The sequence below is a fragment of the Chelmon rostratus genome, chromosome 9 (assembly GCF_017976325.1).
Source record: "Chelmon rostratus isolate fCheRos1 chromosome 9, fCheRos1.pri, whole genome shotgun sequence".
Taxonomy (NCBI): Eukaryota; Metazoa; Chordata; class Actinopteri; order Chaetodontiformes; family Chaetodontidae; genus Chelmon; species Chelmon rostratus.
This window is the reverse complement of record NC_055666.1, coordinates 20,493,857-20,509,629: the sequence shown is the minus strand read 5'-3', so window position 1 is coordinate 20,509,629 and position 15,773 is coordinate 20,493,857. Positions and strand designations below refer to the sequence as shown.

The 15,773-nt window shown below is 41.1% G+C and overlaps 1 protein-coding gene across 8 annotated transcripts in view; it reads left to right on the top strand.

The window, feature by feature from the left end:
* atp8a1 (ATPase phospholipid transporting 8A1) overlaps positions 1 to 12,394 on the top strand; it is a 101,392-nt gene extending 88,998 nt beyond the window's left edge. For all 8 annotated transcript variants that reach the window (XM_041943533.1, XM_041943536.1, XM_041943531.1 and 5 more), the window contains 4 exons: positions 7,555 to 7,643; positions 7,985 to 8,077; positions 9,273 to 9,364; positions 12,084 to 12,394. In XM_041943533.1, the coding sequence (XP_041799467.1) occupies positions 7,555 to 7,643; positions 7,985 to 8,077; positions 9,273 to 9,364; positions 12,084 to 12,181 (372 nt within the window). In that variant the 3' untranslated portion in view covers positions 12,182 to 12,394. The remainder of the gene's footprint in view (positions 1 to 7,554; positions 7,644 to 7,984; positions 8,078 to 9,272; positions 9,365 to 12,083) is intronic.
* The last annotated feature ends 3,379 nt before the right edge of the window (positions 12,395 to 15,773 follow it).

Sequence of the window (15,773 nt, the reverse complement as noted above, 5' to 3'; positions counted from 1 at the left end):
TCTACAGAGATTTTTAATTAACTTACAGTGCTCAGTGCAAATTGTTCCTTATGTTAGAGGAGAGATGTTGATGAGAAGTTGAAAGACAACTGTTGATGTTTGGTAAAAACTTAAATGAACAATGCATGTGGGGGGATGTACAGTATGGGATACTTGCTTATTTGCCCTCTGTTAGGCATATTGCAACCAACTGAAACACAGCAATTCCTTTTTCAGGCGATTACACACTAATGAAAACATACAACAAACAAATCTACACACCAGTAGATGGACCAGTATTTTTAGCATCTTAAATCCCTGATGCCTGGGCACTTGAATGTGAATGATGCAGTCGATAACATAACTAATGAACTACACATGCACAGAAATGCTGTCTGTTTTGATCTGGATCTTACACACATACACACACAGGTACACAGGTGATGGGTGTGTAGGCTTCTCTCTATCCCCTGTCTGTGAACCCAGCTGCTTTCATCCACGCCCTGCAGCACTTGACTGAAGACAGTAATGGTGTCCTGTGGGTAGTTGGTAACCCTATGCCCCTGCCCCAACTCGGGGATGCCAGTACATCATCAAACAGGGACACATCTTTTCGAAACCCGAGAAGGCATCAAGAGACACAATCTCCCCTTTCAAGACCTCTGAAGAGGAGGATTATTCTCAACCCTGATGCAGCCACACATACTTCACCACAGCCTCCGCGATGTGTACTTCAGTCTTCAAATATTTTCGTGCTCTCTGTCCTTCGGTCTATTTTCCTCTACTCCTTCCCTTTAACTGGTTGCATCAGCTTTTTTTCCTCTTTGTTCTCTTTTTGTTCATCTTCCCCCCCACTCTGCCAGTCGAAAAACTGCCCCAGGGCCAACAACATAACAGACTCCAGAACTCCCTTCTCCTCCTGTTTCTCCTCTCAGTCGCTACCCCGCTCACCGCCTTAAACAAGAGACGTTAAGCAGCGCTCAGCTTCATGTGAACGCATTCATCAATGTCAGGCTAAATATTCTTTGGACGATTGACAAGACAGGTGCAGGATCCATCCACGAAACACACTGCAGCCAGTGTGCTTTTCAGAAGTACTCCCAAACTGGCTCATCCCATTTGCACTTCATACAAGTCTGACACAGATATCAAAAGAAAATGTCAGATTATTCTGCTCAGGCAGTGTAATCTGGCACACTAAACATCTTAGCTTCACCTCAGGAGACGTCTCGGGTAGGCTCTGTCACACTGACCTGCTGTCTGCTGATGTGCCTCTGTTACCATCACAGCTGTCTCCCGGACAGTTGATCCCTTCCCTCTTTGTGCTTTTCACACACACCTTTGCTATTTTCACTTTTCTGCTGCGAGCTGCACTGGAGCAACTCTCACCCAGACTCAAGTACTTCATCACACTCGGAAAGCGTGCATCAGATTCCTCCACGGTATCTGCTTGGTGATAAGAAGCGTTTAAGGAATCATTTTTACTGGGAAGTTTGTTAATGCATTGCGGGTCAGGAGTGCACTCTCTGTGCCAGCCTGTGAGATATCGATGAGATTAAGAGCAGGAATGCAAACTATGTCTGGAGAAACAGATCAAATTATTAGTTTCTGTTTATAGGAATTTTGAAAGAGTGGTTTATATTGAAGGGCGGAGGAAGGGCATTTGAATATTTTATTTTGGTTTTGGAGTCAGGATTGATAAAAGTGAATTATTAATGAGAAATTTGATACCATTTTGGATTTTCATCAAGCTAAATTGTAAAATTATATTGTCCCCAGCTTCTGTAATTCTTCTTCTGAAGCCACAAATTTAAAAAGCTGATGTCACATATCCATTTGCTGCTTTGGTATTTCACTCCATAAAGGATCATGGCCGAGTTTGTTTTATTTTAGTCCATTATTATTGACTTTTTACACCATAGTTACGTTGTGTGTGCGTGCGTGCGTGCATGTGTGTGTGTGTATGTTTGTATTACCCTCCTGGCAGTTTGGAAATCAGCTTTAAGAGAAACTTGAAACTTGCTTCAGACAAGTAATCCATCAAAGTGAACACGAAGACAACTTTAGCTTTCAGTCGAGTTCGGTCATTATCGTTTGCAGTGTACCTGAAAGGGCAGGTTGATTCATCTGCTCCCAACATGCAGGATTTGAGAATTTGCTGCCAAATTTCCCCAAATACAGTAAAACCCTGCTAGTGATAGATACTTTCCTCTGAGTGCAGTCTTTCAGATCAAAGCTCTAAGACCTGGGACTGTGTGTTATGAACTTTTTGTTCCTTTTGCTTCATGAAACAGACTCATATATCAGTAGGCAGACAAGGAAACATAAAAATGTGAAAAGATTGGCTCTAAACTCTGGGCTGCTGTTCAGAATGCTCACATTTGTAAAATAAAAAGTTTTTTTCTTGTTTGTTTGAACTCCTGTATGATCACTGAGCTCTAATAGTAATCTGTATTTTAAGACGTGGTTCAGAGGGATAGAAAATGGTCCTGAGTTTGTGGTGCCTCACTCGCTCACCTGCTAGACTGTGTACCATGTTTCAAGGCTGAGTCCTTACTGCAGTGGACCGGGCTCAGTTCCATGCTGGGCCCTTTGCTGCATGTCCTCCCCTGCCTTTCCTGTCTCTCTTCAGCTGTCACTATCAATAAAACAGAAATGGCAAAAAAAAAAATAAGCTTGAATAAAAAAAAAGTCCCTGATGTTTAAACTTTTGAAAGACCCAGTGAGGGAATTATTGACTGTTCATTACTGCTGTTGACTTAATCCCTCAGTGCTACTTGTGGAATCTTTTTGTTCTGTCTTGAGCGTGTCGGTTGGGAGGTTTTGTTAAACTCTTGTACCCAGACCTGTTAGTCCTCCCTCGGCTAATGATTGATAAGCACCACAACACATGGTTAGTGTAGTAAGTGACCACGGTGTACAGTATTAGTGAGCAGAACCGTTCTAATCTGCTGTACACACACTGTAAATCGTGTGTGTGTCGTCGTGGCTGTGAGACTGCTGAGTTACAAGTGTTTATGTAAGAGTTTTTTTCCTCTGTTTTCCTAGTCGGTGTCTTGCTGTCTTTGTTAGGCGACACACTGAGAGCACGGAGTGCATGAAGGACCCAGCTGAGAGAGTCTGTTTGTATTCCACATTGCCCTCTTTTGGGGTGCTTATTGGCTGATTTGTTGATGACATTTGGGGAATTTGTGGATATGCCTCGTCCAAGCATAGCTGCACTTTTCGCTCTTTTTATTTGCTTTGCAGGTCATTTTTGCTTTTCATTCTCTTTCTTCGACAGAGCATGCTCTTTTCTGTGGCCCTCCCTCGTCTGGTCCCTCTATACTGTGCTGTGCTTGCTACCTGTTTATCCTTAAGAAGCTTTAACTTTGTATTCGCAAGAACATCTGTTGAGCATTGGAGCCCAGTTTGGCCAAAAACACGGTTTCATCTTCGATTTCCCTCCATTCCCTGAAGCCAGCGTGTACAGTGTTGTCAGGTTAAGCCGGCTGAATTCTGCCAGCTGGAGAATCAACGTGGATGGACGCAGAGCAAAGTCTGAGACAGGATTCAGCTTAGTCTAACTCGTCTCCTCTCAGTCTACCTAATAAGAACTGCTTGTACAAAGCGGCTCTGTGCATTCAGGAAGCTAGTGTTTGAACATTAGCATCTCTGGGATGTCGTACAGCTGGCAGTGTGTTATGAAGTTGGTTTTTCTTCGTCTTGTTTGCTGAATCCAGAGCATACTGTAGACCTGTGGGGTGAATAGTGAAGTAGTGGATTACCTCAATTTACATTTACCAGGCATTAACATAATACTACTGCCTTTCTTATCAGCCAGGTGCCAGATTGCCCTGATCAAGTCTTCCTGGAAAAGGATGCATAAAACTCTTGATCTTTTTTTTTTTTTTAAATATCCTTGCACATACGGTCCCGAAGTTTAAGGATTTATATCTTTCAATAAAGTTGTATCTTTGATGTTCTGTGGTTTTATTTGAACAGAACAGAGCAGAGTTTATGAATATGAATAATGAAGCCCTGTTCAAAACTCACAGATACTGTACCTTTAAGCTGCAAAGTACAGCCACAATCTGGTGTGTTTGCCACTGAGCAGATTCAACGGAGCAGCTGGGGGTTACCTGCAATGCTCCACTCAGATTCATCCAGACGGGTGATCTTCCAGTCAGAAACCCACCACTTTTTGTTTTAGTATTATTTTTTGGCATTGTTTTAGCTTTATTAGTTGTCTGTAGAATTAGACAGGAAATGTGGAAGAGAGGACATTACAACAAAAGAAACCCACCTCTCTAACCTCTTGGCCATCTCACGCCCCCAGATTTATACAGTGGAAAGGACTAGAAATACAAGGAAACATATATCCTACACAAGATACTTGGCATTTTGCATGTGTGCACAAGTTTCTGTCTGTCTAGTCTTATGTCTAGTCTGTGTGTGTGTGTGTGTGTGTGTGTGTGTGTGGCCACGATGGGGGTCGTTGGCCTGTCAAAACACACCCCTCCATGCTAGCGGACACTACCGTCTGTCCAGCCAGACAAGTTTATTAGTTTGTCCCAAAAATACAGCCCGTCTCCTCGGACCTCTCTCACCCCGTCCAGCTCCCAGGGGTCCGCTGGTATGAGACGTCGCGAGCATCCACCAACACTGCTGGCCCCGCTCGTAGTCACGGAGCCTGTCCAGATGCCTGAAGACAAACATTTGTTGATTACAACTTGTTTTGGATTGTGAAACTTTTACTAATAGTGAATTAATACAGCTAATATAAGTCTAGTTTTACTTTGTTTCTGTCTTACAGTTTGTGTAGTTGTCACAGTTGTACTTAGTTATTACGTGTTGTGAGTTATTTTACTTAATATTGATATAATGACGTATCTGTCCTGTATCTACATCATTTGTCACTGGGGAGATATGTAAATATTGTTTAAAGATTGAACTTGTGAAAGACTAAGATGGTTTATTTTTCAAGTACTCTCGGTTTTGATTTAATATGCTGGGTATACATCCCTGGTTTATTTTCAAAAGGCTCTTAAGACAGCTAAAACATCCCCATTAAAATGCATGATGCATTGGATGAAAACGAAAATAGTTAAACTGACTTGCAAAAAAAAAAAAAAAAAACAGAAACAGTAAATGTTTCCACCAGGGCTGCATAACTTCAAGGATTGACATGAAAATATCCCATGCTCCGCTGCAATTTTCCCTCATCTCAAACATTTTCAGCCTCCGGGCGACACAGAAAAGCTCTATTCATACGCATCTCAACTCAAACTGTAGGAAAAAGGCATTTTTGATTTCCTGTCATTTGGGATTTCCTCCTCCCCCAGTGTTTTGTCAGACATCAAAGTCAATTTGCAGGTAATGGCGAACAGATTAGCTAATTTGAGCAAACCTGAGCGCTTTGATAGTTTTGACACTGATCTGTGTGTGTGTGTGCGTGCGCGTGGGTGTGTTTGCATCCTAAGGGCCCTCCCTGTGTCACGTTACAGGAAGAACACTGTTGAGGGGCCCCAGCAGTTTAAACAAGTGGCACATTACAATGCAAGGAGCACGAGTTTTGCACTTTGACACGTAATGACAGAGAGTTTCAGTGCAGCGGACCAAAGCAAACATCGTCCTCACACAGAAAGCTGAAAGATTTTACTCCCACCAAGATGATCCACTGTCTCCCCTCTGCTCTGGCCACCGCTTTGTGATTTTTAATTTAAATCATCACAGGAGAGTCTGCTACTAATGAATCGTGTTTTTCCTACGATTGACTGAGTGCAGAGAAGAAGCTGTTTCTTCAAGCTCCTGACTTGTTTTGGATCTGAATGGGATCATATCCACATGTGTTTTTCTTCCAGCAGGATAAATCACGCTAAATGACGATCACCGCTGTCTTATTTGTAGATTTATTTTGCTCATGAACTCAGTGTGAACACTGGTTAAATACTGCATTAAAAATAAAACGTCAACTCATTTTTTATAATTCAGAGGATGTCCGGCATGTGGCAGCAGAGAAAATCATCTCAACCTGTGAACTTCTAGTCAACTTGGCTAACAATCATATGATCAACACTTTTATCATATTTTTGTATTTTTAGGCTGAGGTGCCGCTTTGACAATCAGACTCCTTCCAAATGTAATGATTGCAGAGTAGTGAAGTGTTTAGCTCTGTTTTTTTTTTTAACAAAAAATTGTTTTTAGTATTGATTCATCTGCTAATTATTCTCTCGTGAAGAAGACTAATAGTCTGCAGCCATGCTACTGGCTGTTTGAGACAACACCTAAGTACAGTAGTGCTTTGGGCTAAATGCTAACATCAGCTAACATGCATACAATGACGAAGCTAACAGGTGTAATGTTTACAGTGATTACATATTATCTTAGTTTAGTGTGTTAGCCTGCTAAAATTGGCTAATTAGCACTGAACAGGAAGTACAGCTGATGCTGATGGGAACGTGTGGTTTTGCAGGTAATTATTGGACAAGTTGAAAATTTGCTACGATGATGACACCAGGTGAAAAGTTAAGGGATCGCCGAAGTTATTATAATTCTCGGGTATACACGAAAGTCTGTTCAAAATTTCATTTGAATCCATCCAATAGTCAGTCTGAAGCAAAGTGGTAGGCTCTCTGTCTGTAGATCCATGTCACTGAAGTCCCAGGTGATGTAAGTTAGTTGCTTGTTATATTTCAATATATATATTTAATATATATATATATAAATATTCAGTTTTTTTTCTCATTTTGCAGAGAAAAGGAGCAAATTCTCACTGACACCAGAGAATATTTGTTGAAAAAGTATTATGGATCATTTTTGCATAACTGCTGAATCTTTGTTATGGTAGTTGGTTAAAAATGTTAAAATTTTTTGAAAAGGTACTTAATTCAGAATTATTTTTCACCGCATTAACAAAACACTGAATTATAATGATGGAATTGAAAAATTACCCACATTTCAAATGTGAATCAGAATAAATTTCTCTTAATTTAGTAACTTTTTTTTCTTTAGCTTTCTGTTACTTATTTAAAGGTGGCTAACTGACTAATTGTTTTTGGATATTATGAGTCTGTCTTTCTCTGTGCTTGTTCTCCACACACCCATCGACTTATCGACACCCTCTTACACTGAGTGTTACATTAAACGTATCATTAAAAGCACTTCAGATCACGGTCCTCTGTCTCCTGTGATGCATTGACAGAAGCTCTTAACACCGCAAACAGCTGCGCTGTTTTCCTGTGAAAGAGATACCGCTGTCTAAATACTTCACAGGTACTTCCTCCGCCCTGAAGGGCTGAGCGGTGGCGGAGATCCAAACAAAGACATCAGGTATCATTTAGTCACGGAGGATTAACCGTCTTTGAGGAACTTATTTGGACCCATCTCCTCTTTATTTCCACAATATAACTGTTTGTTTTGGGCTGCCTTTGTCCTGTATGTTTTTAATTGTGTTGCACTTCAGAGGATGATAATGGCTGTTCTTTATCAGCTGTTTCTTCTTTAAAGAGCGCCCCTTTTTATCTGATCAGTTGTTAAACTCTGCATTGTCTACAGTGACTGGAGAGTAAGTGCGTGTGTGTATGTATGTGACAGGCGGACATGATGTTCAGCTCGGGGGTCTTCTGGATGGGCCTGGTCTTCATCCCAGTCACCTCGCTGGTCTTTGACGTGGCCTACAAAGTGTGAGTCTTCTCTGTGCTCTCCACCCTCATCATCACTTCAACACATATCCGAAACAGGAAATTCCTCAGGAATCTCTTGCATCTCTTGAAGAAATTCCTGCCCCAAGTTTTTGTACGGACTTCTGAAGAAGTCGAGCTTTTCCATTCTGTGAATACTCAATTGGAAATGTTTCTGCCCTGAGTCTGGTTGACATCAGCTCACGGCAGATTCAAGATTTCAGGAGCAATTTGCAAAGCTAGATTTATTATTTCCTAATGTCCTCAAAGCAGTTTGAATCAGTCAGTGGGATATTTTGATGTCAGTCTGTCACGTTTTTTTCTAAATATTGTCTAACTTACAGGGTGAAGAGGGTGTATTTCAAGACTCTGGTGGATGAGGTGCAGGAGCTCGAGGCTTTATCCAAAGACCCAGGAGCAGTGGTGCATGGAAAGAGGTACAGTTACATACAACTTCAGCCTTCGTGTCTTTGTTCCATTATATTAGATCTACATTTAACATTTATTGAAAACACGTGGACATTTTTTTAAGTTAATTGAGAAACTCTTTAAGAATAAAATAGGAAAATTTTTGGTTAATCCAGCAGTTCATTAAACGATAAAGTGATATACTTTGATGCCATTGATGCTAAAATCTTGTAGAAATTAAATACGTCATAAACAGTCCTTCTGATTGTTCTGCAGCATTGCCCACAATGGCCTGACTATACTGTCTGTATCATCATATAGCCCAACACTACCAACACCTTGGCCAGTATTCATTTGGTACACATTATAGAGAGCATTTTTTCAAATGTCAAGATGTCAAGATCAACACGGAGGATCATCTATAACCTCCCAAATCCGTCGAAATTTCACAAATACTCATGAGTCCACTGCCAACACTATTCCCATATGGAAGGAAGAAATCTTAAAATTGCTGCTAAATTGCAGGAGTTTGACTGTAATGTCAGTAATCATGTCATAAGCGTAGACGTCTCTCTTTTTTTTCTCCCCAGTTGTGAATGTCTCATTTTAAAGCAACAGTGCTCCTATATTAAAGCTATATATTATTTAAAAAGATGTATTAGTTGAACCTGGTCTGCTCTGCTCTCCGGGCTCTGAGGCCTGCAGCACTCATCAACATGGAGCAGATCAGTGTGAGATCTGCTGCTGGCTGAAAGTGATCCCCCGGCCTGGCCACTGTCCCGGACCCAGCAGGCTGCAGACGCACACACACACACACACACACACACACACACACACACACACACTCGTACAGAAACAAACATGCAGAGAATGTAGCGATACAAACACGCAGATAACCCATGTGTGCACATAAAGACATTCACAGAGGACTCATGTACACACGTGTGTTGGTTTTACATGAACGCCTTCCTGTCAATATGCTGTTTCAGATATTTCACATACACACACACACACACCTGGTTCTTCCCCCTGCGTCTCTAGAGTTTTGTCTCCCTACATGGTGTTTGTACCAGCAGGTAAAGCAGTTGGCAGGTCCATCCACTCTGGAGGTGCTTGGACACAGGCTTGATGCATGGCTCATTAAACCTGCCTGTGGTGCTCAGCATGCTGCTAACACACTACCTGTTTCTGTTTCTGTGTGTGTGTGTGTGTGTGTGTGTGTAGTTTGACGGAGAGGGCCCAGCTCCTGAAGAATGTGTTCAAGAAGAGCACAGTCAGTTTGTACCGGTCTGACTCCATGCAGCAGAACCTGCTCCGTAAGTTACACAATTTTTCTTTCTCTCTCACTTCCTTTCTTAATAATTGTGCCTCGCGATGGAGGCATCAGGCCGTTAACTCTTACCCCAAACACTTCAGTTTGTCCATGTTAGATTTCTCTAAAACCTCCTTACCCCCTGTAGTAAATCACCCTGTGTTAGTGAGGGCCGGCAGCAACACTCTGTTCATCCCACATGTCTTCATAAATATTCTGCCATGACCAAATGCAGGAAACACACGTCAGTAACTGTGTCTGCAAACAGCCCCGCCCCGTGTCTTAATCTGCACTATATCTACCCAACAAACTGCTCACAGTATATGAACTGTTGGATGAGTTATTGTCATAGCGAGTTGGAGACATAAATATGAATCTCACTCCTTTTTTAATCATCTGAAAAGTATAAAAAACTGTTATTACATTTTCCTGATTTAAATCAATTTTGTTAATTTTCCAATGTATTTTATTTTTTAGGTATGTTTCTATTTGCTTAGGATAAGACATGAAACCCAAACATATCTAAGGCCCCATTCAGGCAGGATTAATGTTCCAGTTGGAGGCTGGTGAAGAAATATTTTCCCTCCTCCTTCATCATAAAAGTAATTTTTAGCCACTGACAATTATTTAATTAATTAATTAATTTATTTATTATATTGTCACAGTCTTCTAACACTTCTTTTTGGAAGTAACTCCTCCACCGTGGAGCCGGTCGCAACGTTACTTTCACTTGCAGCCATGTTTGTTGTTGCCGTGGGTAACAGTCAGAATAGTTAGAATATCGCCATTATACCGATAAGACCTTTTGAAATTATAAAAACAAAAATTATGCCAACACTATCGTGAACCGTGTCTTATGGCACAGCCCTGTGTTGTTAGTTGTTGTTGTTGTTGTTAGCATTATTTGTAGCTTATTATTGAGCTGTAATTTAATTATACAAACATACAGAGACAGTACATGTCTCTTCTAAATTCTGATTATGTTCTGCGTGTGCAGTCGGACAGACTGAAATCTGCCACAGTGTTGAATCAGTTTGGCTGTACAAACAGCAAAGACAGAATTACCTTTAACATTACAACTGCAGGATCTTCCTCTCTCAGAGTTTATATTTACTTTGTCCTTCATCGTATCAGTACACTGGTGTTAACAAGTGATCTGTCAGCTTAACAAAATCCTTTACTTCCTCAGTTGTCGCACTGTGACACACTGACTGATGAAATTCAGAGAGTATGTACAACAACGCAGGGGTACACTTGTACTACTAGTATCTCTCTGGACCTGACTTAAATTACAGGAGGACAGGGGAGTTTGCCAAGAATAACAGAAGGTAAAGGGGGCTGTAATTATTACTGGGGTGTGGGCTGAAAAATGACAGACATGTGCACTACAGATCGGATTAATATAACTGGCCAGCGCAGGTGATAGTGAAATCCCCCCACCTCCCCCAGAGCAATCATGACTTTCCACTCCAGTAGAACAGCTACAGTATCTGAAAAGTGTATCTTTGGTATCAGCAGCGGAGCTCAGGTGTCACCAGCATCAAAAGCTTTCCAGTAATCCTCTCAGCATGGCTTTGTCTTCTGTTTTCTGTTCATTTTTCTCTGTTCTGTTGTGTCCTTTGTCTGATCAGTTTGTTTTTTTGTTTGTCTCATAGGTGGGGATGAGATCGTTGTTGTGTGATACCTTTTTTAAATTCCATTATTCAAACCTCACCCCGTTTAAAACCCCGTAGCTCCCCGATAGACGCCTCTCTCCCCGTCTTTTTTTCTGCCGTTGACTTCCTGTCCTTCCCCTCGTGTGCCTCGTGTGTCCTGAGTTGAGCTCGGTAGAGCGAGATAACGATGAAATGATGAAATGTTGCGCTGTTATTCCCCCACAATGCACTCCTCTCAGCGGGGTCCTTTGAGCTTCCCCGCTGGCCTCCAGGTACTGACCGAGTCATTTGACACCTGAAGGTGAGTCAGGGGTCAAAGGTCAGAAAGGAAACCCTGTAGGAAAGCTTAGGTGGTAGATCACAGGGCTGCTTTTATACTACAGATAAAACATTTGTGATCACTTTTTAAGCTCTTTTTAATTTATTTTCATATTGTTTATTTTAAAGGAATAGTGTGACATTTTGGGAAATATGTCTTTTGGCTTTGTTTCTGAGATGTTAAATATGAAACTACAGCCCATCCCATCGTGTATCAGCATCAGTGATATGTTACATCACGCAGCAGACTTTTTTTTTTTATATCCACATGGTTCGAAGAGTCTTTGAGGGTGATGGAAATGTGTCTTATGAATGTTTTTCAAACATCGTAGAGAAGGGATGCTTAGCTCTGTCACTCGAATGTAATGCTAATATATGAGAGGTACAGACTGGGGTTAGTTAAAGTTAGCTTAGCTTAGCATAAAGACTGGAAACAGGTGAAAACAGGCAAACGAACGAGATATAATGTGTTAGTTCTATAGCCGTTTCCCTGTTTCTAGTCTTATGCTAAGCTAAGCTAACTGTCTGCTGGCTATAGCTTAAGAGTGGCTTCTCATCTGTCGGCAAGAAAGCCAATTACAAATTTCCCAAAATGTTGAACTATTGCTTTAACTTTTGTCTTTTTGTTAATTGTTTATTCAGTGTATTCAGTTGTTTAAAGTGTGTCTTTTTATAAGTTATAATTTGTTTTTGTTACATTAATCACTGATCTGCATGACCTCGGTTTTAAATGCTTCGCTCCTCTTTCAGATGGCTACGCCTTCTCTCAAGACGAGAACGGAGTGGTGTCTCAGTCTGAGGTCATCAGAGCGTACGACACCACCAAACAGAGGACCAACGAGTGGTGAGCCGCCGGCCAATCCGGAGCCACAGCAGCCGCTTCTGAAGGCGATATTTGAAGCTTAACGGGGAGGAGAGGAGGCGCGAGCGCGTGCCTCCTGCACTGAGGGGATGTTTGGACGTGAATATGAAATGGACAGAGGAGAGTGACGTCGAGTTGTCTTTGAAAAAGGGAAGGAAAAAAAAAAACAAGGAACAAAATAAAATGTGTTCACTATCAGCTGTAGTTGTGTGTCAGCAGACATGGTGAGCGCTGTGCTTTCTTAGCGGTCTGCGTTCTGAAGTTCTTCACTGTTCTCGCTCAGTTTGTTGGAGGGAACGTCTCCTCTCTATCGAAAAGCATCTAAAGTCCTTTAATTAGATTGAAATCAAACTCCTGAACACTGTTTATTATAGAAGTGAAAACACTGGATGATGATTAGTTTTAGAGGATTTGAACTTGAAGATTGCCAAAGAGCAGTCGTATATACAATCGTCCAAGTACTCGTGAATTCGGAAAACTTTAAACCAAATGTAATCACACTCCTGAGTGTATTCCAGCACTAAACGGACCACTTCAGAGCAGACACTCGTAATATTTAAATTTTCTTTTTGCACTTAATGAAGCATCTATTATGTAAAGCCTTACATCTGCTCATGCCTTCATTGTCGTTTCTTTGAAAAATGCATTTCTTTCGTTTTAGTTTCCTTTTTAAAGTATGTAGATATCGTGCCTGCTTGTATTTATTTGTTCCTTTTTATTCTTTTTGTAAGAAGTTGCCTCCTGCAACCTGCCGTCGTCCTGTCTCCACCGTTTTTACAGCAGAAGCATTGCTCTTGACAAATAATTGCATTCCACACATCACTCCTGTCTCAACGATCACAACGGTGCCTACGTAGACCCTTTCCCTCATAGAAGAAAACGATAGCCAAGAGTAGTTTAGCCGGCTAGCTTAGACCAGTGCTCCACACACACTCACTGACGACAAAATCACTGTCTCCCCACCACAGTATTGCACTCGTACAATGTGAAAACTACCGAGTGCCTTGTGGCACATGTATTCAGTCAGATTTGTTCCTGCAGAGGTGAACTGGAGGCTCTCTGGTGGTCTTGTTAAAGCTTACGGTCGTGATAGTGTTTCCCTTAAAATGGAGATTTTATCCTTCTAACATAAGTGCCATTAGCTTAAGGGAGAGAGAAATATTAGCCAGGAAAACTCCACGACAATATCAAAACTACTTTGTCTCTATAGTTATTTTGTGGATTTGTATTTTTATATTGGAGATGTATGAATTTTGCATTGACTGGCTTTGTAATGAACTGTCTGTAACTTTTTGGTTTTTTCTTCCTCTGATCAACTGGCAGGATAGAATAGATCGAATGAGAAAACTGAGCTTTCTTAAATGTCTTGTTACTATTAATATTAATATTGTTACAGCTTGATTTATTTATAATTGACTACTTAATGTCCGTGTGATTGCTTTCTTCTCCCTATGGGAGATCAGATTTCTGATGGTGTGTGTGAGTGTGTGTGTCAGTTTATTGCCTGCATGTGCATGTGCTGTGTGTGTGTGTGTCACCTCTAACGTGGATAACGTCTGTGTATGCATTGCATGTCTGTGTCCTCTGTGTGAGACTGGGACTTTCTGGCGTCTCAGTGCTCCTGGTGTGTTTCTTTTATTGTATGTGCGCGTGTGTGTGTGAGTGTGTGAGTGTATGAGTGAGTGTGGTGAAGCTTGCTCCAGTTGTCCGTCTGCACGACTCCAGGTATAGCTATGGTGTACTACTGTGTGCTGATGCATGGCCCGAATGGGAATGTGTGGGTGTTAGTGTGTGGTACGAGTGTGTGTGTGTGCGTGTGTTTGCAGTCAAACTCTCAGCCTCGACTGTGGGAGTTTCTGATGCTCGGCTCGCTTCGACGGGAGATGTTGCACAAAGCACTCCATGTACCTTTCCAGTAGTGGATATCTGGTATTCTCTGGTTTCGGGATATGATTTATCTTCAGTGTACACGTTTGTAACTTGTTTTCTTCATGCAGTGTACCTCCGCTTAACAGGAAAGCTCGTTTGTGTTCCCCAGCTCAGAGAGGGTTTATGATTATTTTTCTCTGCTGGTCTTCAGTGTTAAAACTTAATTGGTTGTCATCTTGTCAAAAAAATTGCCAAACTGCTGAATGTGGATGTCGTCGTCGTGGAAGGCTTGGACTGTTGCTTTCTTTTTCCAGAAAACATAAAACACACGTTGTTGTCTGTGAAAGTCGTGGGCTGCATGAATGGGTAACACAAACTGTTCTCTGAAATGTTAACTGTACTACTTTGATTCTCCCTCGAGTGTTGATCACTTCACAAAAGAGAAAAAAAAAGGCGCACCTTTGACTTTTCTTTTCGATATTCGTTTCTTTTTTCCGTCATTTTGTTCAATGATTGTTCTGCATGTTGGGACTGCAAACTTATAAGTGTTGTCTTTTACTGCCATGAAGGACTACTGAAATAAACTTTACAGTCATGGAGGAACAATGTGAACATCACTGCTGCTTCTTCTGTGTACGTGCATGTTTGTAATCACGGTGTCATCTTGTGTGTGTGTGTGTGTGTGTGGCGACAAACAGGACATACGAACAGCAGTGAGAGCTAAACAGGAAAAGGCAGAGAGGAACCGATCAGTCCGCCTGCAGGACTAACAAGTGACACCAACACAGTCCTGAGTTGTCGACCTTCTACTTGTGTGGACTGCCTGGGACTCCAAACACACAGTAATCTGTTCACATCATAGATAAGTATCCCAATTAGCTAAAAGTGACCCAAGCAGACTGTATTTCATATTTCTTATGTTTGTTAAATACATCAGGGAGCCATTTTTTATGATTTAGCATTTTTAGATTAGATAGATATTTTTAGGTTGGTGCCATAAATCTACCAGATAGTGTTAAAATTTTAGGTTGAAACAATTACTAGTGGAAACATCTGATAATCTATAATTCATTCATTAAGCAAGGAGATCAACATTTCAGTGCCTCTAATGCGAAGATTTTGTTTCCTGTTACAAATGAAATATTTTTGGGTTTTGGACTGTTGGTCGAGCAAAACAGGATACTTTAAGACCTTGAGCTTAAGGAACAATTTTCTACCATTTTACAGATCAAACAATAAATGCAGAAAAGAATCACCAGATAAATCAATGATTAATCGTTGGTTTTGGCTTCAATCACTTAAAAAATACTTGTTGAGCAGCTTTGTCAGAAAGGCAGGAGGGAAACTGGTGTATGTGTTAACAGTGCAGCCAAAAAAACATCATGTGGTTTGATAAAGAAGTGAAAACGGATTGCAAAGAGCAGCTGGTGTATCTGTGTTTGATCCATCTTGTAGTATTACTGCATTTAACAGGATCAGCTGATTATAAATGGACTGTTTCTTCTTTTGAGAATAAATGTTGACGTTTTTTGATATTCAGTGGCAGCTGCACTGTGTTTGCGAACGGAGAAGATATAAATGTTTTTCTGTATTTGACACATTATCACACCACCAGACACTGACTGTGGCGTCACTCTGTTTACAGTCACTGACTCTGATCAATATTAATTTATCACCCTCATCACAGCTGTGACAGCTTGTCCTTTTAT